Here is a 23,538-nt window from a genome sequence, read left to right on the forward strand (position 1 = left end):
TATTCCTAATAGGAATAGTTCTGGTTTTGATCTAACATCTCTTCCAACCATGTCTTTATCTGATGCCAAAAATCCTTGGCATTTGTATATAACGACCACATATGATAAAAAGGAAAATAAGTTCTCCCCCTCTACTTTGTGGCAGCCCTCAAATATAGGAATGTTGCTATCAAGTCCCCCCTAGTCCTTCTTTTCTCTAGACTAGCCAAACCGTATGTTATGTTGGCTCAGGGTTGAAGTGAGAGGTTCTTGGTGCTCTCTGACCTTGTGTAAGGCCCTGCCTCACCATCCTTCTCAGGAAAGCAGAACTCTTGAAACGAAAAGCATTTCAAAAGGAACTTTTATTGGAGGACAGTGATAGCAGAGAGAGTGTAGGCAGGATCTGAATTTCACTAAAGTGTTAGGTTAAACCACTTTCTCCGAGGCCCCTCCCAAAGTCCAGTTCAACTTCGAGCCAATCCCAAGGTGCGAAGATGTGGTGAGAACTTTAGGCTGAGAAGGTGATAACAGGCAGTTCCCAGGTGCCACCGTCTTGCTTCTCCAGTGGTGAGACAAAACAGATGGCCAGAGGTACATTCTTCCCCCCTCCCAATTCCCCCAAAGGTACATCGAAGCCACGAAAGGAACAAAGGAAAGCCTCATGCAAAAGAATTTCCCCAAGCCTCCCCCCTCCCACCAGAATGGCAGCGTCCCAAGAGAGATCGATGGGACCCAAACAATTTGCTTGTTTTCTGGCAGACATTTCATGACCATACTAGGTGACCTCATCAGTGCTAGAAGGAGGGGGTGTTCATTCTCATTTTATATCCTAGGGCAGAGTTCCCCAACATTTCCGGCTTTGCAGATAGGTGGGGGGAAGAAGAGGGGATGATTCATGCAAGTGGCTGGCAAGTACATACTCATGCACACAGCTCCATTGCAGAGAGTGCTGTCTCCCGCATGAGGCAATCTGTGCTATGATTAGTTGCCCTGGGTGTAAAGGGGGAATTTCCCCTTTTCCCCACCTTTATCTTCTGTGAGCGCTGTGTGTGTTTGATTTACCTCATGATGTTGCCTGACAACAGAGTAGAAACAGAAATAATAGGAATAATAGGAATAATAGGAATAATAGGAATAATAGGAATAATAGGAATAATAGGAATAATAGGAATAATAGGAATAATAGGAATAATAGGAATAATAGGAATAGGAATAAGAAATGGAAATGGAAAATAGAATAGAATTAGAGTAACAGTTGAAAGGGACCTCATAGGTCATCTAGTCCAGCCCCCTGCCCAAGAAGACCTTACACCATTTCTGACAGATGGCAGTCCAATCTCTTCTTGAAAGCCTCCAGTGATGAAGCTTCCAAAGACAACTTCTGTTCCATTGGTTGATTGTTCTCACTATCAGGAAATTTCTCCTTCTTTCCCGGTAGAATCTCTCCTTGGTCAGTTTCCTTCCATTTTTCCTTCTCTGGCCTTCAGGTGCTTTGGAAAACAGCTTGACCCCCTCCTCCGTGTGGCATCCCTGTCTGCTGTAAATACTAATCCCAAGCATATTTATTTATGTAAAACTAGAAGTTCATGTTAGTGTCTATGACTTCATTTGGACACCTGCTACGCAATTCCTTGACAATGGTGCTGTTTTGTTTTTGCTTTGTTCTGCCTTCTGATCCACTTCATCCACGTCTTCCTCCTCGCTGCTCTCTGAGTCGCTCCGCACATCTTTTCCCAACTACAACAGAGAAATAGAGAACTGGCTCTTTTGGCTGCTGCCGCACACGGATGGCTCATATTTAACTGGCTGTCCACTAAGACTCCAAGATCCCTCCCATGGTTACTACTGCTATTAAGCCTGATTTCACCCAGTCTGTATGTGTCCTTTTGGTTTTTCTTGCCTACATGTAATACTTTACTTTTCTCTACATTGCATTGCATTTTTTTTTAGATAGGGCCCAGTGTTCAAGTGCCCTGCAGAGCTTGTAATCTACAGTTCAAACTGGGGGAAATTAGAGACAAGAGTGAGCATCAGCAGGACCAAGGAATCCTGCAGCAGACCCAAGCTAGCCGGCTTGGCCTAATTCCACCTGTCCCACCTCAGTTCTATTTCTAAATTTTTAAGATTGGTTTTAAGGTCTGTTTTTAATTTTTATAAATTGTACAGGGGTTGTTAATTTAATTTGATTTTTACCTATGTGCATGATTGTTTGTGTGTTTCAAATTTGTTCCTGTACACCGCCCCGAGTCCCTCCGGGGAGAGGGGGCGGTCTAGAAATTTAATAAATTATTATTAATTATTATTATTAACGTGGAATGAAAATGAAATTGGAGCAGGGTTCAACTAGAGTAATGGGTGGCCTTCTCCTTGTCTCTCCAATATGTGCCTACGGTTCCCACCTTCATGAGTGCTGAGTGCCCAATTCACGAATGCCCAATTTCTGTCCTTACCTTGCCATGGATCAGGAACCTATAAATCATGAGGAGGATCAGACAGGACCAGAAAACATCGAGAAAATACAGGAGCAACAGGAGGGCGTTGAAGAAGTAGTAGCCAAAATAAGGCTGATGGAGCTCCGCCAAATAGTAATACATGTTGTAGAGAACCCTTGAGGAGGGAGAGGGGATGGAAAAAGAAAGAGGAAAATGGTTATCTCCTCCGTATTTTTCAAGGCTGAGATAATCAATCCAGTTAGGAATTCAGGTTATCCATTTGGGCTTCAAAACAAGAACAGATGATCTGAACAGCTTTAGCCAACATTGATTAAGATCGAAGTATTTTAATAGAGAATAACAGATGGTTACCTCCTAACTCTGGAAGTTTGATGGGTGACATGCAGGTTGAAACTTCTACTTGTTTATATCAGTTACAAGATGAGATAGAACATAGAATGATAGACTTGGAAAATACCTTTGGGGTCATCTATCCCAACCCCTGCTCAAACAGGATGTTCTATACCATTTCAGACAAATGGCCATCCAGCCTCTTCTTGAAAGCCTCCAGTGAGGGAGCACCCACAACATCTGAAATCAAGCTACTCCATTGGTTGATTGCTTTCACTGTTAGGAAATTTCTCCCTAGTTCTAGGATGCTTGTCTCCTTAGTTAGTTCCCATCCATCATTTCTTGCCTTGCCTTTTGGTGCTTTGGAAAACAGTTTGACTCTCCCACCCCATAATCTTTGTAAAAGTCCCTGGAATATTGGAAGAGTGCTATCTTGTCACCCCCTGGTCCTTCTTTTCTCTAGATGAGACCTACCCAATTCCTGCAACTGTTCTTCATCTGTTTTAACCTCCAGTCCCCTAATCATCTCTGTTCCTCTTCTCTGCACTCTTTCCAGAATCTCAACATCCTGTTTATATCGTGGTGACCAAAACTGGATGCCGAATTCCAAGTATGGCTGAACTAAGACTTTGTAAAGTGGTATTAACAAAGCCTTAGTAGGACCACACTTGGAATACTACATCCCATTCTGGTCATCACAATATAAAAAAAGATGTCCCAAGATGTGAGGGGAAATGTCAAAAAAAGATGCCACTGCAATTGTGCTGTCAAATTCCTGCCCTTTTGCCATGCATTCCCAAAACGTACCTGTAAGGGAAAAAGATGCCACGAGCAAAGATGAATCCCAGGGCGAAAAGGATAAAGAGTGTGTCGCAGGTTTTCTGCCACTTCAGGTAGTTAAACATCTTTGCACTCTGGGGAAAAAGAGAGAAAAAGAAGGAGAAATTGTTGTTGATGTCTAGTGAGATTCTCAGTCATTCAGGTCCTGGTTGCCCCAAAGATGCTTTTTCAAGAGGCAACTGGACTTCCTAGTTTTTCTTTGAAGATGTTTCTCCTCTCATCCCAGAAGCTTCTTCAGCTCTGACTGGATGGTGGGGAAATGGAAAGATTTGCACTCCTTCCAGACAGCTGGTCATTTGCATTCTTTCATTGAGTTGTTGAGGCCACTTGGAGGTTGTGCCATTTGGCTGCAGCCAAGGAGGCTCCACACCATGGTGGGATACAGCCAGTTTGGGCCGGTTCAGGTGAACTGGTTGTTAAATTGCTGTCTGGCCCCTCCCCTTCCTTTCCCTCCCCTTCCAGAAGTCCCCATGCACCCTGTTTCGGCTCCCAGGAGGCTGCAGGGAGGGCTACTAGGCCCAAAATGAGTTGTGGGGTTGGGCGTGGCAACGCTTCCCCCTTGTGGCCCATTTTTGCTCCCAGGGGGGTGCAGGAGGCCAAGTGCTGCCTGTCACACCCCCTGGCCACACCCACCATGGCCACGCCCAGCCAGCCATTAGAGAAGAGAACTAGTTGTTAAATTATTTGAATCCCAGCACTGCTCCATACCCATTCACATCACTCAGATGACCCTGAGGACAAAGATAAACCTTCAAGTGGCCTCAACAACTCAGTGAAAGAATGCAAATGACCAGCTGTCTGCAAGGAGTATAAATCCTTCCATTCCTCAACATCCAGTCAGAGCTGAAGAAGCTTCCTGGATGAGAAGCAAAACATCTTCAAAGAAAAACCAGAAAGTCCAGTTGCTTCTTGAAAAAGCATCTTTGGGACAGAAACTGTTGAGTGGCTGAGGCTCCCGTTGTGAGAACACTTGTCTTTCAGAATATGATAGCAAATTTCTGTGGGTTTAGGCTGCAGCACCTGTATTCTGTCTCCCAGTGGGATCCTGGGAATTGTAGTTTGCAGAATATGAAACGCTAAAGAGGAACCTGGATGCAGACCAGCTTGCAAGGAAAGCCTGATGGGAATATTTTAGTCTCCCGCAAGTGAAGGTTAGCTCATTTCCAAACATTCTGTGTTGAATACAGAACAATCATACTTTCAAACTCAAAACTGGATATCTAAAATTTGAAACAATTTCAGCCCCCCCCTTTTTTTCCCCCCATGCTGCTTCTTTCTGTGAATTAGTATTTTCTTTTTGTCTTTTCTCGACCTTCAAAGAAGCCTTCCAGATTGGGACTTATAGCTTCAATTATTTATCTGATCCCAACACGTCTGGCAGACTGCAGGCAAGAGAAGGCTGGTATAATTTCTTTCCTAGATTGATTTCCTCTTTTCAAAAAACAAGGATGGGGGTTTTGCTTTGGGTTTTTGTTTTCAAAAAGAGAGGAAGGAGAAGAATATTCTTTTTTTTAAATCTTAGGGTAGAGGAAGAGTGTTCTTGAGCATTAACTTACATACAGCAGGCAATCGGGAGCATCGTGTAGGAACATGAACAATGAACCGATACGGATGAAATTGACGCAATAGGAGAAGCCGATGAGGAAGATGGTGACCACATGGTGGACAATTACCATATTATAGTCCTGCAGGAAGAGGAGACAACTGAGCTATTGATTTTGTAGCTCCTCCAGGGGGGGCCATGCATCCCATTATGAGGAAGGGGTTTTGAGTGGAATTAGATGACTGTGTCCTGTTGAGTCATTCTTTCAGAAATATTTTCTTACCTTTGGGAACTTTGTGAAGAGTATTGGAAATACTTCCTGTCTTCCTTCCTGTCTTTCTTTCCTTCCATCCATCCATCCTGCCTTCCTTCCCTTCCTCCCCACTCCTTCCCGTCTTCCTTCCTTCCTTTTCCCTTCCTTTCCCCCTTCCTCTTCCCAGCAAATGGGTATCTGGCTGCTGCTGGGTGGAGGAAGGTAGCAAGGGATTGTGAGACTGGCTGGGAAACTGTCACAGAAAATTGAAAATGAAGATCATATAATCTCATTTAGCAGCACAGCAGTGCAGCAGCAGCCAGGAGCCCTGAAGCTGGCACAACTTCATCAATGCCAGATTTTGGGTGCATTCCAAATGTTAGCCCGTATCAGGTACATTGCTTCAAAAACTGTTGCCCTATGACCGTGATGGTGAACCAATCACACACGTGCTGGAAATGGCATGCAGAGCGATCTCCCTCAAGCTGTCGCACGTTGCTGATCTTCCAGGTTCTGGCACACCAGCCGGGTAGTCTTCACCTGCGTGGAATGCTGGAAACTGAAAGAGCAGCTGGCTGGTACGCATGCATGAGCTGGGAAGATGATATTGCAGTTTCTGGCGTGCGCATGCACAATGGCTACCTGGTCTTCTGGTTTCTGGCATGCATGTGTGCATGAAGACCAGCTGTCCAGTGCGCATTCTTGCGCTGGAAACTGCAAGATCATCTTCTTGGTGTGCTCATGCGTGCATGCACACCGGGCAGCTGCCCTACCTTTTTGTGACACGCATGCATGGACACATTTGCGCACTGCGCCATTTTGGCACACTGCAAAGATTAGCCAACACTGCCCTATGAGCCCTTAAAGGTCATACCCACGATTTTTGTAGCATATAGTTTTGCACCTTAAGATGCACCAAACTAGCTCTGTCCCTTGCTTTGTTTTGTTTTACTTCTCTTTATTTGATTGACTGTGGAGCTTTCAAATGAACTACCTGAGCTGCAATGGCCAGATGGGCTGCTGCATAAATTAACTGAAAGGCATAAATGCTGGTAGTGCACCAAAAGGAAGACACACATTTCCTTCTGGAATCTGAATGGGGCTTCCTAACCAGCAGGACCACATCTCTTCTGCCAGGGCTCACTCACCTTCTGTTTGATGTCAAAAGGCATTGTAATGAGCAAGGACCAATAGTAGGAGTTCTGCATGAGGTAGTAGCCCAAAAGGCTCACCTGGGTAGGCTGCAATGCATAAATGGACAAATGGGGTCATGTAGTCTCAATTGTCAGCTTCCAAAGACAAGATCCTAGTATTGTGTTCATGGTGGTTGGAGAATTCTAGGAGTTGAAGTCCACTTGTCTTAAAGTTGTCAAGTTTGGGAAATGCTGTCCTAGAGAGCCCCCGTGTGCATGGGGCTTCTCTTAACATTTCATGCCTGAAAAGGATTTATCCAGACCCATTTTTCTTGGTCTTGCCCTCGGGTGCTGTAGAGCAGTGCTCCCCAACCTTTTTATCGCCGCGGACCGGTAAATGTTTGATAATTTTTCCGTGGCCCGCTTGTTTTGATTTAATAATTTTAATTTAATTGTATTTAAACATGCCTTCAAAATAAAATACAGCTACACCAAAAAATGAATATAAAGTGATTTATTTTATTTAACTCACTAGAATGCCAAATCAATGAGAACCCTGAGCTTGTTTCTTTGCAACGAGATGTTTCCAGTGTTATATAATGTCAGTATCACTTAACAACGCTCCTGCTTAGCAACCAAAATGTTTGCTCAGGAACTCCAGCATTGAAGTGTGCAAGTCTTAAAGCTGTCAAGTTGCAAGACCCTTTGCACCCCTAACCCTTTAGGAAAAAAAAAAACCCAGGGTCTTCAAACCTGACAGCTTGAAGACTTGTGGACTTCAACTCCCAGAATTCTGGGAGTTGAAGTCCACCAGTCTTAAGAGCCAATTTTGCAGATCCCTGGGCAAAATTGGCTCTTAAGACTGGTGGACTTCAACTCACAGAATTCTGAGAATTGAAGTCCACCAGTCTTAAAACAGCCCCAAGAAGCGAGGCGGCAGAAAAAGAAACAGAGGCCAAGGAGCTTCCCCCCCGCCCCCTCCCAGCAAAAATCTAACCGGGGAGCCGGGCGGGCAGTAGCAAATTAGCCGATCACGCCGTGTGGGCAGTAGCAAATTAACCGATCACGCCGCGTGATCGGCTAATTTACTACTGCCCGCCCGGCTCCCCGGTTAGAGTTTTGCTGGGAGGGGCGGGGGGGAAGCTCCTTGGCCTCTGTCTCTTTTTCTCCCTCCTCGCTTCTCAGCCCCACCCGACTTCAGGATCCTCCCTAATCATTGTGGGTCGATAAGAAAAAAGGGAAAGGGGCGCTTGTTTTGAAGTGCCCCTTTCCCTTTTTTATTTTTGACCTACACTGATTAAGGAGAATCCTGAAGTCACACAAGTCAGGCGGCAATGAACTGCGTTTAGCTGGAGCTGGCTGGAGACCGTGTGTGCGTGTCCACACCAAATATGCGATGCTGGCGCTGCGCGGCAGTTAGAAACTAGTGTGCGGCGTACTCTAGGCACGTGCGCGGCCGCACGGCCCGGTGCCGATTGATCCACGGACCGGCATCGGTCCGCGGCCCGGGGGTTGGGGAACAAGGCTGTAGAGAATAAATTTGCCCTGTGATGGCCCTTCTAGTCCTCGTAGACTGTTAACAAGTTTACCATCAGCCTGCTCTTCATTAGCCTAAACATACATATAGTAGTTCCATTAATCATTCATCATGCAATTTATCCTCTGGACTCCATATCATCTTTGTTGCTCTTCTCTCACTTTGTCTAGGGCCTCAGCATTTTTTTGGCATCATGGTAACCAGAATCAGACAAGGTATTCCAAATGTTAACAATCCCCCCCCCCCACCATCTTTGGGGAAAGCATCCTTGAGCACCCCTTCCATCTCTTCATCTAGGCCGTTTTTGAGTAGTTGAAGAGCACTGGGACCAAGACAATATTTTGAGGTACTACCACTGTATGCTTCTACCTAGACATTGTTCCATTGAGGACCACTTGCTGAATGTGGTTGATCAACCAACTGCAAATCCATTGGGTGGTGATGCTGTCTATCCAATATTGTTCTACCTTACCAAGAAGGCGGTTATGGTCTACTTTATCAAATGCCTTGCTGGAGTCTAAGTATACTATATCCACAGCATTTCCTTTGTCCACTGATTTAGTCATTTCATTAAAGAAGGTAATATGGTTTGTTTGGCATAATTTGTCTTTAACAAACCCATGCTGACTTCTCATAATCAATTTATTCATTTCTATATGTTCACAAATCTTGTCCAGGGTTTTCCCAGGTTCTGATATTAAATTCAGGGGTGAAATCAACTTACCTTCACTACTGGTTTGCAAATGTGAGCAAAGTCCAAAATAGCTATAACTTTAGTCCCCTCCTCCATCTTTTGGATGATAGATTTGTCAAGAAAGCCAGAAAAGTCCAGTGATTTTGCCCAGGACATGTTCCTTACACTTGGCCTCGTATGATACTTTTCCACTGAAATATTCATTCACATATCAACCAATGAGTTACCTGCAGTGGGTACCCATCCAAACATTCACGGACATTCCAGAACCAGGGTTTCTGCAAGAAGACACCATTCATTAGGAATGACATCATAATAGCCCACCAACACTTCTTTAGATCTGACATGAAGGGGACGATGGAAGGGAAAGGAGACCACAAGGCAACCATAGTCTCTAAGATATTGGAAAGGGCTGAAAAATGGACCCCTTTTTGCTAATCAAAAATGTATCATTTGGGGAGAGGGGGCGGTATAAAAATCTAAATAAAAGTAAAGTAAAGTAAATGTTAGGAGGTGGGAGGCAGAGAAGTCCAATACCTGCATTACATATGACCAGTTTGTTTGTTTTCTGACAAACAGAAGTAGGGAAATTTGGCACTCACATCGTAAAGGATGGCCAATGCCATGAAGGAGAGAATGATGGCATACACTGTTCTCCAGCTGGAAAACAATCAGAAAAAAGCATCAGGGTACAATTGGACAACAGGATGGGAGCTCCAGAGCTTCTAGTGCTAGAAGGGAATACAAAGTCAAGCTGACAGAGGATTGAGACTGCTCCAACAGCCCTCACTTCTGAAGCCATTGGGCTATAAAGTAATATAAAATGCAAAAGACAAAAGTAAATAAAAGATTAGTGAGAAGGGAGGGGAAAGGGAGGAGAGAACTGAGGAAAGGTAGGGAAAGGGGAACAAGGAAGCATTGACTTCCAACTCGCTCTGTTGCACTAGAATAAGGAATTAACATCAAATCACAGCTTTTTGCTTTTCCCTAATAATATGAACAAGCCATTTCTATAAAGATTTATCAATCTATCATATCGATCATTAACACAATTAAGCGGGTTCAGAGGTATTTCATGAGAAGAGGACTCCACTCCTCTACTCACAATAGAATTCCCTATGCTACCAGCAGGGGTTGCTGCTGGCATTACTGCTAGTTTGGCACGCAATTTATTTATTTTTTTGCGGTTTCCATGTGGAAACAAAAGTACTGATGTTCTTTTCTTTAATCAGAGAAGTCAGTTTTGCCAACTCCATCAATATCCCTGAAGGACTGGAGTTTTCCACACCCAAATCAAAACCCCAAGTTCTTGCCCCCAGGTCACAAGTCCATCACATGGCCCAATCAGATCGTAGTCTCTGCTCTGGTTGGCTCTTATCCACACTCCACCAATACCTGGTAGGGCATCCTTGTGTTCTGACCGAGGCTTCCCAAGAGCATGAAGCAAACTCCTTGTTCTGACACAAACCCCAGACCTTCTCTGGCTTGGAGAGCGGACAGGCCGATATCTGCAAAACTTGGCAAGGAGTCTGGGAGAGTCACGAACTAATTAAGCGAACTAATTGTCTCCTGAAAACTCCCCTCCCCATTTGCTCCTCTTTTATTTCTTCTGGGAGGGGCCATTCATCATCTACCTGTGGCCTTACTCCGAAGTCGACCCCTGTCCTTTAGCTGTTCCCTTCGTCTGGCAACTGTGCATGCACACAGTGGGAACGGGCTCCAGCTGTTCCTCTGCCTCACTGATGTCTGACTCTGAAAACAGCTGATAACTGGCCCCCTCTCTGCCTCTGACACAGATCTCTGACAAAGCCTTCGCCAGACTCCAGGACTGGCCCATGTTCCTCCCCAACCCCCTCCTCACTTTCTGAATCTGCTGCCAACTCAGCTGGCCACTAGCGGGCCACAGCACCTTGGCTCCCACTGAAAAGAATGTTGCTTTGGCCACACATCCCCCCTAGCTATCTCTATCCCCCCCCCTCACATTCCCACAGCAGCCCTGAAGATGCTCCCAAACTGGCTTCAGGGCTGACACCTATGGCCCTGGAATTTTCTCTTCTGCAAAATGTAACTCTTCTCCATCCATGTCTGAATAGGGCGAGATGACTAGCTTGGTTGTTGTTCACAGAAGAGACAGGTCACAGCAGCCTCCATCAATAACCAAGAAAAAAATCACTTAACTCCATGTTTCAGAATTAAGAGTACTTTTACTGGTTATGAAAAGACAGCAGCTAAGCAAAGCAAGATCTGAGGCAAAAGCGCGCGTAATCATACATATCAATATGTAACCCAACCCCCTCACCCCTGGTAACCCCATCCCTTGTCCAATGTGTAAATCCCTCAGGTGTCATGTGGGATCCATCTTCAAAAAACATCATCAGGACTTCCGGTTCCGGTGGCTGACGGTGACAGGCAACTCGTTTGCTCGCTCCAGCTCCCCGGTGGGCTTCCCCACTCCTTGGGGGGCACAGGACGCCCCGAAGAGGCGTCCTGCCGGAGTGGCGGCATCGCGGGGGATCCCTGCATCGGCGGCGGCTGGTGGGGGCCCCCCGCCTCGCTCCAGGCACCGGGGAGCAGTATTGGAGGGCGCATAAAGCGTCTTCGCAACAGGCTGATCGGAGAATGAAAAAGCAGAAGGAAGCAGCAGCGGTGTGGTGAGGCGCATACCCCCCTTCACTCCCTTTGTTGATTTGAAGAACTTTTCAGCATTTTAAAACTTTTACTTTCGGCTAACTTTGGAGGCGAGGCTGGAGGTAGGGGGATTTCCCCCCCCCCCTCGGACAGGCGGCTTGGAACAATTCTGCTCTCAGCCCCAGGGGAAGGAGGAGGGGGGAGAGCCAACCAATGATGCCACACCCTTGCTTAAAGTGACTTTCATTGAATTTAACTCCATAATTTATTGATGATCCGAGGACTTTGGGAGTTTTTGAAAACTTTGTTATGCCTCTGAGCCCGAAGCTGGCAGGACAAGATGGCACACTTCCGTTGTCTTCATGAACTGTGAAACCTGACTCCACCTTGAAAAATTCAGGCTTCCGGTTTTTGTCTCCATGCTAACCAGAAGAATCTCTTGTGGATTGTTATTCTTTGAATTCTCTGGGGTGAAAAATTCTACTCTATTGCCAGGCTGACTAGAGAAATTCTCTCCTGCTTGGACCTTCTGCCTCCTGGACTCATCTAGCTGCTCTGCTGATCCAGCTGTCCATTCTCTACACTGACTGAACTCTTTATTCTATAAACTATGTCTCCTAAAAGACCACCCCCTGGAAAGCCTGGCTTTGCTACCTCTGCCCCGACATCAGCAACATCCAGTCCTGCTACACAATCAAAGATTACAGACCTGATGCAACCTAAAAGTACAGAGATGGATTGGCAACAAATGTTTCAGCAACTACTACAGGGACAAGAGGAAATTAAGAAACAATTAAAGGAAATGAAAGAAGAAATTAAAGAGAACCAAGCCCAAATTTATAAGAACTCACAGAGACTGGACCTTGTGGAGGGTGGGGTGGCGGAGGTGAGGGGGGGGGTAGAGGCGGTGCAGAAGGGAAACAAAGAACTTGATACCCAACAAATGAAAACAGAATTTGAGAGAATGTCCTTTTATCTTAGATTTCAAAACGTGATGGAAGCAGATGATGAAAACATAAGGGACATCATGATAAACATTTTGGCTGAATACACACACAAAGAAAAACAACAGATGGAATGGGAGATAGATCTGGTCTATAGAGTGAATTCAGCCTATGCCAGAACACACAATGTACCCAGGGAGGTTCATATTAAATTTCTTAGAAAAAGCACAAGAGACGAAATTCTGGGTATACAAAGGGGGCAGGCCCTGACATACCATGATAGGGAAATAACTATCTTGAAGCAGATCCCCAAGAAAATTAGGGAAAAAAGGAAAAATTATTCGCAACTAGCGAATAAATTATACCAGAAGGGGGTGTGGTTTAGATGGTTGATGCCTGAAGGTATGTTGATATTCTGGGAGGAGACAAGAATTAGAATTAACACACCCATAGAGGCACAGGCCTTTATGGAAAAAAACAAAATACACCTAGAAAAAACAGAAGATCCTACAACGGATATGCAGGACACGGGAGGAGCCGGAGCTCTGCCAGCGGGGGGAGAAGGGGCAATACCAAGAAAGCTCAGATCACAAAAATGAATAAGAAAATCTCGTTGATATAAACTGACTGAAAGTAGTAATGGAATTAACATGTGGATCATATATTACTATGTATTAAATTGATTGAAAGTACCAATAGAACTAATATGCTGATTATATATGACTATGTATTAATGATTTATACTCAGATGTATACTATGAGTTTGGAGGGAGGGGGCGTCTACCACACTTTGCAACTGCCAAAATTTGTACACCTTTCCACTACCCCTTTCCTTGTAAATTTTTAAAAAACCAATAAAACTTTGTTTTTTTTTAAAAAAAAAAGAAAGAAAAAAAAAACATCATCAGGTTGGTATGCAGGACAGTTGGCCTTGGCGGCTCCCATCACTACTTCCAGCATGCACAGTGGATGGTGAGAACAAAAGTACCTATTTTCAATCTCTCCTGTACTTAAGGCTTCCCTTCCCAAATACCATGCTCCCCCCCCCCCCATTTCAATGGCAGCCAAAAGCAATTGCGAAACAGAGGCTGACAAGACATGACTCTCCATTGACAAAATGATTCAGGCGTGGAGAGTTCTGCCCAGCTTTACTGCTGGTAACTGTTAAAAATTGTTCTGCGCATAAGCAGAACTAAAAAACAAGATGGTAGCAGTGACAGCGGCAACGAGGTAACCAGTTCGGTGGTGTGGCAGGCCTGGGTTGCTGCTGGTTCCAGCTACCCAGGCCGCCATACCACTACAGTTTTGGCTGACTAACCACTGAAATGATTTCCCTGCTTTGCATCGCCAGTCACGAACACCCAACATATGTGCTCTCTGACAACCTAATTGGCCCCTCCACTGGTTTGGAGGCCAAAACTCATTGCTACCAGTATTGTAAGATGCTGAAGGGGGATGCTCTCCTTTGCATCCCCCAAATGCCCTTCTTTTTTAAAATAAAGATTTAATAAATGTATCAAAATATAAAATGAAAATAGTGGGGAAATGGTGAAGGGAAAGGAAAAGAGAAAGAAGTGTCTTGCCTTTTTGGGGGGAGGGGATAGGCCCAGTGTTCAAGTCTCTCAAGATCCTTCTGGATCTTGAGCCTATCTTCTAAAGTGTTGGCTATTCGCCCTAGCTTGTTGTCATCTGCAAATCTGATGAGTTCCCCGTTTATTCTGAGGAGCTGAGGTGGCACAGTGGTTAGAGTACAGTGCTACAGGATAGTTCTGCTGACTGCTAGCTGCAGTTCAGCAGTTCAAATCTCACTGGCTCAAGGTTGATTCACCCTTCCATCCTTCCGAGGTGTGTAAAATGAGGACCCAGATTGTTGGGGGCAATATGCTGTCTCTGTGAACTGCTTAGAGAGGGCTGTAAAAGCACTATGAAGCGGTATATAAGTCTAAGGGCTATTGCTATTGCCTCATCTAAATCATTGATGACAAAGGCAAAGAGTACTGGACCCAAGAAAGGGGGTTATCCAACTGCATACTCCCCTCGGATGTAGTTCCATTGAGGGCTAAATGTTGATTGTAGTGTATCAGCCAGTTATGAATCCAAAGGATGATGATATCTATTCCACATGTTCCTCTCTTATCAAGTAATAGGTTGTGGTCTACTTTGCTAAATGCTTTACTCAGGTCCTAGCATACCATGCTCACAGAATTTTGCTGGTCCACTAATTTAGGCATTTTATCAAAGAATGCAATAATATGTTTTGGCATCTAGTTATAACTTTGCTTGCCTCTAGGGGTTCGCTGATTCATTGCTTGTTAATCTTTTCCAGGATCTTCACAGGTATTGATGGCAGGCTGATTGGTCTATAATTTCCTGGATCCATCCCTGGATCCATCAACTTCACCAATTCTTTTCCAGTCCTCTGGTAGTTCCCCAATACTCTGGGATCTTTAAAGACATAGTTCAGTGACTCTGAGATCGCATCTGCTAGCTCCTTCAGAATTCTGGGGTGTAAACCATCTAGTTCTGGTGATTTGAACTCATCTAGGGTAGAGAGGCTTTTCTTACCTATTTGGACATGTACTACTAGTCTGTTTTTATGGTTCTATTTTGGTAGGTTGAGGTATTGTTTTTTTCTTTCGCATGTAGAGAGATGTAAATAATGATTTAAGCAGTTCTACATTGTACCTACTGCCATTCACTTCCTTGCCATCTTCTCTCCATTGCCCCATCCCAACTGATGATTCAGCCACTCTCTTCTTCCCTCTGCTCCAAGGCTTTCTGGAAGAATCCAACTACACAGGGGAGCAATTCATTTCAAAGACTTTCTTTTCCCCAGTGAACTTTCTTCAAGCTTAGAAACCCATTCTTAAGTATAGAAACTTTGGGAGAAGCATCCTTGATCAATTGATAAAGACTCTTCAAACAGGCATATTCCTACTAGACATCCAACACAAACACCCTTCTTAAATCACTTGGAATCTTCTTCTAAAATCAGCAGTGACAAAGATCCTGTTGGCCACTAAGAGATGCTCTGGTCCACATGGAGTGCATATCGCTATACATCAGCGGCCCTGCCCAAACTCCTCGAGCTGATCGCAGAGATGGCAGTAGAGACCACCAGACTGTTAGTTATGGGGGATTTCAACTTGCCGTCGATGGGAGAAGCATCCGAGGTGGTTCGGGAGTTCATGGCTTCCATGACAGCCATGGACCTGACTCAAGTAATTCAGGGCCCCACGCACGAGGGAGGTCACACACTGGATCTTGTCTTTGTCTCTGACCAGTGGGCGAGTGATCTGGGAATAGGGGACTTAGCCATCACACCCCTGTCATGGTCAGATCACTCACTTCTCCGGCTTGACTTCCCTGGTACTACCCCCCACCGCGGGGAGGCGGAACCAGAATGTCCTAGATGGTTCCGCCCCAGGCGCCTGATGGAACCGGAAAGGTTCCAGACGGAGCTTGGGCCACTTCCTGTCGACCTGACCCACTCCCGGACGGAGGACCTGGTGGCCGCATGGAATAGTGCGGCCGCCGGGGCCCTAGACCGGGTTGCGCCTCTGCGGCCTCTCCTATCGCAAAGAACCACCCTGGCCCCTTGGTTCACCAAGGAGCTGAGGGTGATGAAACGCCATAAGAGATGCCTAGAGAGCAGGTGGAGATCCTCTCGTTCCGAATCCGACCGAACACAGGTAAGAGCCTACTTAAGGACATACCTTGTGGCATTGAGGGTGGCCAAACGTCGATATTGTGCCACTCTCATTGCATCCACAGATAACCGCCCTGCCGCCCTGTTTTGGGTGACCCGCTCTCTTCTATCACAGAGGCCGCGGGAAGCCCCTTTACAGGGCAGGGCAGAGGAATTTGGGGAATATCTGCAGGATAAAATTGCTCAGATCCAGAGGGAATGGGTCTCCCTCAGTGATCCAGGGGAGACGTCCGAGGCCAGTCTTGAGAGACCATTATGGGAGGAGTTTGACTCTGTTGCCTCCGATGATTTGGACAGGTTGCGTGGGCGACTGCGAGCCACCACATGTTTATTGGACCCATGTCCCTCCTGGCTTGTACTGGCATCCTGGGAGGTCACACGAGGCTGGCTCTTGGGAATGGTGAACGCTTCGTTGAGTGAGGGGTTCCTACCGGCTGCCTTGAAAGAGGCGGTTGTGAGGCCCTTACTCAAGAAACCTTCGCTGGACCCAACTGAGCTAGCTAATTATCGTCCGGTCTCCAACCTTCCCTTTTTAGCGAAGGTTGTAGAGAGTGTGGTGGCTACACAGTTCCCATGCCACCTGGAGGAAACTGACTATCTAGACCCGCGCCAGTCCGGTTTCCGACCCGGGCACAGCACGGAGACGGCCTTGGTCGCGTTGGTCGATGATCTCTGGAGAGCCAAGGATAGGGGTTGCTCCTCTATCCTGGTTCTGTTAGACCTCTCAGCGGCTTTCGATACCATCGACCATGGTATCCTATTGCGCGGGCTGGAGGGGCTGGGAGTAACGGGCACCGTTTTACAGTGGTTCTGCTCCTACCTCTCCGACCGGACGCAATGTGTGTTGGCAGGGGAGCAGCGGTCGACCCTGAGGCCACTCACTTGTGGGGTGCCACAGGGGTCGGTCCTCTCGCCTCTCCTGTTCAACACATATATGAAACCGCTGGGTGAGATCATCCGTGGTTTTGGGGTGGGATACCATCTGTACGCTGACGATACTCAGCTGTACATTTCCACCCCGAACCACCCCAATGAGGCCGTTGATGTGATGTCCCGGTGTTTGGAAGCCGTACCGGTCTGGATGGGAGACAACAGACTTAAACTCAACCCCTCCAAGACGGAGTGGCTGTGGCTGCCGGCCTCTCGGTTCAACCAGCTGACTCCATCGCTGGCCATTGGGGCGACCAACTGGCCCCCGTGGAGCAGGCGCGCAACTTGGGCGTCCTCCTAGATGCCCGGCTGTCTATGGATGACCATGTGGCAGCCGTGGCAAGGGGGGGGCGTTCCACCAGGTTTGCCTGGTGCGCCAATTGCGCCCCCTATTGGACTGGGATGCCCTTCGCACAGTCACTCATGCGCTGGTGATGTCTCGTCTGGATTACTGTAATGCTCTTTACATGTAATGAATTGTACGCTGCAAGTCCCTTGGTGGAGAGGGTGCGGCATATAAATTGGATAAAAAATAAAATAAAATATGGATTACCATGCCCCAAAGGATTCCACTCACCTGGCTTCACAGAATTTCTTGGTCACACTGCACCGGTTCTGATTCAGTCGATACCGGAACCACCTCTCTACCTGCCTCGGTTGGAGATCGCATTGCTTGGCTAAACCTCTGATTTCTTCCTGTAAGGCAAGATGAAGAACCAGGTGAGAAAAGCTGCACAGCCAAGTCCCAAAACCACATTGCTGGGGAATGCAAGAGGCCACAGATTTTAATTTTTCCTCAATTTCTCTCTGCTATGAATACACATGCAGAGATACAGGGTGGGGGGGGGGAGAGAGAGAGGTGGGCCTCCACACTCCTGACCTTTCAGAAAAATGTGAAGACCTGGCTCTACCAACTTGTACAGGGCTTGCAGTGTGGCATGTAAACCTGGGAGTGATTAACACCTGAAGGGCACTCAACTCAGCTTTTCATTTTTACCTTACTCTACCATTGTTTGTATTAGGCTCCCATTATATTGACATATTTTATTTCTGAATGATGTTTATCCTTTGAGCTGTAAACTGCCCATTGTCCCTCTGAGAGGGAGATGGGTGGTATTTATCTGCAAACCTGTGTAGAAAAAAACTCACCTTTGGGGGATTTTTCCTCCACTTTGTGTAAAAAGCTTCCAGGATTGGGTTTGGAGGAGGTTTCCATCTCACCTTTTCTTGCAAACCCAGTTTTTTGCTCAAGGGGATTGCGATTTTCCTGGAAAAGGCAACAGCTTTGGTCAGGCGAATGAAAATTGGCTAAAAGTAAAGGTCTACACTTGGGCAAGAAAAACCAAATTTATAGGTCCAGCCTAGGGGAAACTTGGCTTAATGCCGGTAAATGTGAGAGGGATCTTGGAGTCCTAGTAGACAATCACTTAAACAGGAGCCAACAGTGTGCGGCCACAGCCAAAAAAGCCAATGCAATCCCAGGCTACATTAATAGAGGCAAAGAATCAAGATTACATAACATTCTAGTACCACCTTACAAAGCTTTAGTAAGAGCACAATTGGAATATTGCATCCAGTTTTGGTTACCACTCGATAAAAAAAAATGTTGAGACTCTGGAAAGTGCAGAAAAAAAGCAAAAAAATGGTTAGGGAACTGAAGGCTAAAAGATGTGAGGAAAGGTTATAAGAATTGGATATGTCTAGTCTAATGAAAAGAAGGACTAGGGGAAACATGATAGCAGTCTTCCAATATTTGAGGGGCTTCCAAAGAGAAGAAGGGGGTTCAACCTATTTTGACTTGCTTCTTGCTTGTACAAGAAACAATGGATGGAAGCTAATCAAAGGAGAGAAGCAACCGAGAACAAAGGAGAAATTTCCTGACAGTTAGAATAATTAACCACCGGAACAACTTGCCTTCAGAGGTTGTGGGTGGGCCAACATTGGAGGCTTTCAAAAAGAGATTGGACAGTCATTTACCTGAACTGGTATTGGGTCTTCTGTTCAAGCAGGGGGGTTGACTAAAAGACCTCCAAGGCCCCTTTCAATTCTATTATTCTATGTTCTAAAGGGGGACACAGTGGCTCAGTGGCTAAGATGCTAATCGTTCTAGTCGTATTAGTCATTCCCGACTCTAGGGGGCAGTGTTCATTTCTGTTTCTAAGCCGAAGAGCCAGCGCTGTCCGAAGACATCTCCGTGGTCATGTGGCTGGCATGACTAAACACCGAAGGCGCTGTTCCTTCCCATCAAAGGTGATCCCTATTTTTCTACTTTTCTCAAACTGCTAGGTTGGCAGAAACTGAGACAATGAACAGAAGCTCACCCTGTTACGCGGTGCTAGGGATTTGAACCATCAAACTGCCGACCTTTCTGATTCACAAGCTCAGTGTCTTAGCCACTGAGCCACTGCTTCCCTAATATATTAATTTGCAAATTTAACTTTTAACCTATTTAAATGGATGGATGAAATATTGACAGAGAAGAAACATGTTACACTGTATTCTTGGCTGCAAGGACATTTAGAAAATAGGTAGATAAAGAGCATAAATTCTGGAATGCATTCTTTAATACCTGGAGTGACATCAACCCTAGCATGACTGTGGTGTAATTGTGTTCTCCATCTCCTGTCCTGGGAAGGGTTGCACTAACCCAGTGGTCGGCAAGCCGCGGCTTGCGAGCCACATGCGGCTCTTTACACACTTTAATGCGGCTCTTCTGTGTGCCGGGCGCCCGCTCCCCTCCCTCCTCGGGCGGCCGCCAATGTTCCCTCTAAGCTGCGCAGATAACAAGGAAACGCCGCGCAGAAGTTTTAAAATGTGAGTGAAAATATCCCCCCTCCCTCCCTTCTCTCTGTCTGCACCGAACTCTCTCTTCCATGATTGGTGAAATCAAGGAAGATTCTGCCCGGATACCGATGACGTTGCAGAATGGAGAATTCCCATTGGTCCTATGGGGCTTCATTGGTTCCTGGGAAAACATGATTCGCTGGTTGTAGCCTGCTTTTCTCTGCATATTTCTAAGGCATTGCATCGTCTGAAGCCCATTCTGGACTGGGCAATCTTTCTGCGATCCCTTCGCTTTGGGGAGAGAGGGAACCAGCATGGAATTGGACTGTCTGAGCCAAAGGGGTCCACCTAATCTTGAGACTGGACTTTTGAGCAGTACCAATTCTTTCCATTCTTTCTTTTCCCTTTCTGTCCTTCTTCTATCTTCCTTTCCTTTTCATTTTTTTCCTTTCATTTCTCCTTTCCTTTCCTTTTTCCTTTCCTTCTTTTCCATTTCCTTTCCTTTTTCCTTTCCTTCTTTTCCATTTCCTTTCCTTTGTCTTTTCCATTCCTTTTCCTTATTTCCTTTTCCCTTTTTTCTTTTCCCTTCCCTTTCCCTCCCTTCTTCATCCTTTCCTTTCTACTTTCCCATTTCCTTTCCTTTCCTTCTTTTCCATTTCCATGGCCATCATGGAGGGGGGGGGAAATGTGACATGAGGGGGGAGAAATGTGACATGAGGGGGTGAAATGTGACACGAGGGGAGAAATGTGACATTGTGGGATTGACATAAAAAGGGTTGATGTGAAAAGGGGTGTGTGGACATAAAATTGCGGAATATCATAATCTAGGAGCCAGCAAAATAAGTTAGCGGCCAGGTTCTGAGGTCAATATATAACATCCACAGATAAATAACAGTGTACCATCCTATGTATTTTCGGTTTTAAAAATGTGGCTCTCAAAATAAATTTCAATCGTGGTTTTGGTGAGATTTGGCTCAGTTGAAAAAAAAGGTTGCCCACCACTGCACTAACCTAACAGAAATGGGGCCCCGTTTGGAGAGGGTTGCCCTACTCCAAGCAGAACCAGGTGTAATTTGAGGGTGATGCTAGACTTGTGGTTTCTGGTTAAGGAACAGGTAGAAGCCAAGACCAGGAGGGCCTTTGCAAACCTTCATATTGGACCCTGATCATGCCTCTTCCTGGACTAGGAAGGGTTGTGGCCCACCAGATTCAGAGAGTGAGGAGGTTGGGGAGGAACATGGGCCAGTCCTGGAGTCTGGGGAAGGCTCTGACAAGTGCTCTGCATCAGTAGCAGAGATGGGGCAGGGACGTCTGACAGTTATCAGCTCCCTTCGGAATTCAGACATCAGTGGGGCAGAAGAACAGCTTGAGCCTGTTCCCAGTGTGCACATGTGCGGAGTTGCCAATCGAAGGGAACAGCTAAAGAATAGGGATCAACTTGGGAGTAAAGCCACAGGTGGACAGGGAATGGCCCCTCCCATGGGGAATAAAAGAGGAGCGAAAGGGAGGGGTGTTAGCAGGAGACTATTAGTTCATTCCTGCATTTTTGCCAGGCATCTGAAAGATTTTGACCTAGCCACTCTCCAAGCCTGATAAAAGTCAGTAATTTTGAATTGTCTTGAAAGACTGTGGGAGAGGAATTCACTGTAAATTAAATAAAAGGGGTTTATAGGAATGAGGACTCAGCTCCATGCTGCTGGGGAAGCCTAGATCAGAACAGGAAGCTAATGCAAACAACAAAGCAATGTCAGACATAATAATGCCATATTCAACTTCCCTTGGCTCTCATATTTGTCAACCTTACAAATTCAGTTCCTCCAAAATGGTTTCTAAAGGCAAAAGGTACATTCCACTGTTTCAAGCATTTGTGTGGGGAGGGAAGGAAAGGTCCCTCCAAATAGGTGCGGGGGGTTGTCTCTTCCTTCCACTACTCCTTGGTTTTGGTTGACAGAAGCAAAGGCAATAGCTTGCCTTTCGAAGAAGAACCGGAGGGCGATCAGCAGGAGAGCCATGGGAAGGCAGAGCAGGAGGTGACGGGGTTGGGGATAGCGGATGTCCTCCGTCTCCTCCATGTCCTCCCAGGTGAACCCTGGAGGTAGCCAGTATTCCTGTCTCAAAAGCCACTGTGTGAGCTGAGCCATCTCCCTGGGAAGAGAGAAGAAAGACAGGGGGTGAGATAGCACACTGATAGAGGGGTTTTTTTTCAGAAGAAGGGTCCCCTCTCAGTCCTTTCTACTCCAGCAACACTACTCCATTTCCTTCCCTTTCTGCCATGCTTGATGTTAGGTCAAGTCAGGAAACAGGCAATTCAAGGATTATTGAAACACTTCTGGAATCATGTATCACATGCCTAGCTTACAACTTTGCCATCCCAAAAAGTGGCAGAGAGAACTAGGGTCAACTATAGTAGATTTAATTCTTAATAATAGGAATGAAATGGGAAGGAGTGGAAGCTTTCTTTCATTGCTCCTTGAGGGCAAGGGAACCACCGGAGGATTGGAAAAGAGCTGATGGGGTCCCAATTTTCAAAAAAGTGGAAAACGTTGATTCAGGAAATTACACACAAATCAGATTGACAATACTACCTGGGAAAATCCAGGAAAAGGTCAACAAGCATCAGATTTCTACATGAGCACCTGGAAATGAACAAAATGAATACTGGAAGTCACCATAGGTTTGTTAAAAGTCATTGAAATACACCCGATTGCCTTCTTTGATTGACAAAATCAGTGGAGTAAGGAAATGCTAAGGATATAGAATACTTAGACTCCAGAAAGGCATTTGATAAAGTATAGTGTAGCCATCTTTTTGGTAAGACAGAACAATATGGCATAGTACCACCATTAGATGGTTTTGCAGTTGGCTGACCAATCACACTCTCTGTGCGGTTCTCAATAGAACTACATTAATATACAGTTGATGTTTGCATAGTGTTCTTCAACTTCTTCATAAATGACCTAGATAAGGTCATTTATGAAGATCCACCAAATTCACCAATGACCCTAAAATGGGGGGGAATTGCTTTGGAATATAAGCTCAATATTCAGAAGGATGTTCCAAAGGTGCATTTTTTTCCAAAAGGCAACTAGATTTCCCCGGGGGGGGGGGTTCTTTGAAAACATTTCACTTCTCATTCAAGAAGCTTCTTCAGTTCTAATTGACTTTAATGGAGCGAAGGGTTTATATTATTTGCAGTCATCTGCTTGTTAGCACTCTTAGAGACAGGGGGTAGCTCTCTGAGAGTTGTTGAGGCCACCTGGGGTTTTTATCTATATCCTCAGAGTCTTCTCAGAGTCATCTTTTTTTTTTTGTAAAAAGTTTTATTGGTTTTAAAAACATTTATAGGGAAAAGGTAATAGGGTACATAGAAAATTTTAGTAGCTCCCATGTTGGCAATAGAAATCCCCCCAAATCTCACACTTTTACAATTTTAAAAATAACATGTAAAGGATAGCATAAAGAGAATTCTAACTTTATGTCAACAACATGTTCAATCATCTCTTTCTTTGTCACTTTCTAGTATATCAACAATTACAATAATATTTCAGATATTTTTATTTTTGTGACCTGAGCCTTTTCGATATTGCTTCCTCCTCTCTGCTCCCAGGTGGAGCCGTGCCCCCCCCTCCATATCTTGCACATTGCTGCCTTTCTCCCCACCGCCGCTATCTTAGTCCTCTGGGAGGGAAAAATGTTTTTTTAATAAAAGCATCTGCCTCGTCCACTGTCTTAATTCTAACTCGACTTCCCTCCCAGAAAATCAACATTCCTTCTGGCAATA

The 23,538-nt window shown here is 45.6% G+C and overlaps 1 protein-coding gene across 1 annotated transcript; it reads right to left on the minus strand.

Annotated features, from left to right (window-relative positions):
• Positions 1-324: 324 nt before the first annotated feature.
• Positions 325-22,030, minus strand: LOC309386372 (ceramide synthase 4-like). The gene is made up of 10 exons (XM_081941671.1): positions 21,729-22,030; positions 18,123-18,240; positions 17,551-17,669; positions 9,365-9,422; positions 8,990-9,040; positions 6,547-6,639; positions 5,159-5,287; positions 3,570-3,676; positions 2,430-2,586; positions 325-1,716 (listed from the first exon to the last, which is right to left on the minus strand). Exons 1-10 carry the CDS (start codon positions 21,896-21,898, stop codon positions 1,576-1,578), a joined length of 1,143 nt encoding a protein of 380 aa, XP_081797797.1. The 5' UTR covers positions 21,899-22,030; the 3' UTR covers positions 325-1,575.
• Between the last annotated feature and the right edge of the window lie 1,508 nt (positions 22,031-23,538).

The sequence above is a fragment of the Natrix helvetica genome, assembly GCF_964273705.1.
Source record: "Natrix helvetica genome assembly, chromosome: 1".
Lineage (NCBI taxonomy): Eukaryota > Metazoa > Chordata > Lepidosauria > Squamata > Natricidae > Natrix > Natrix helvetica.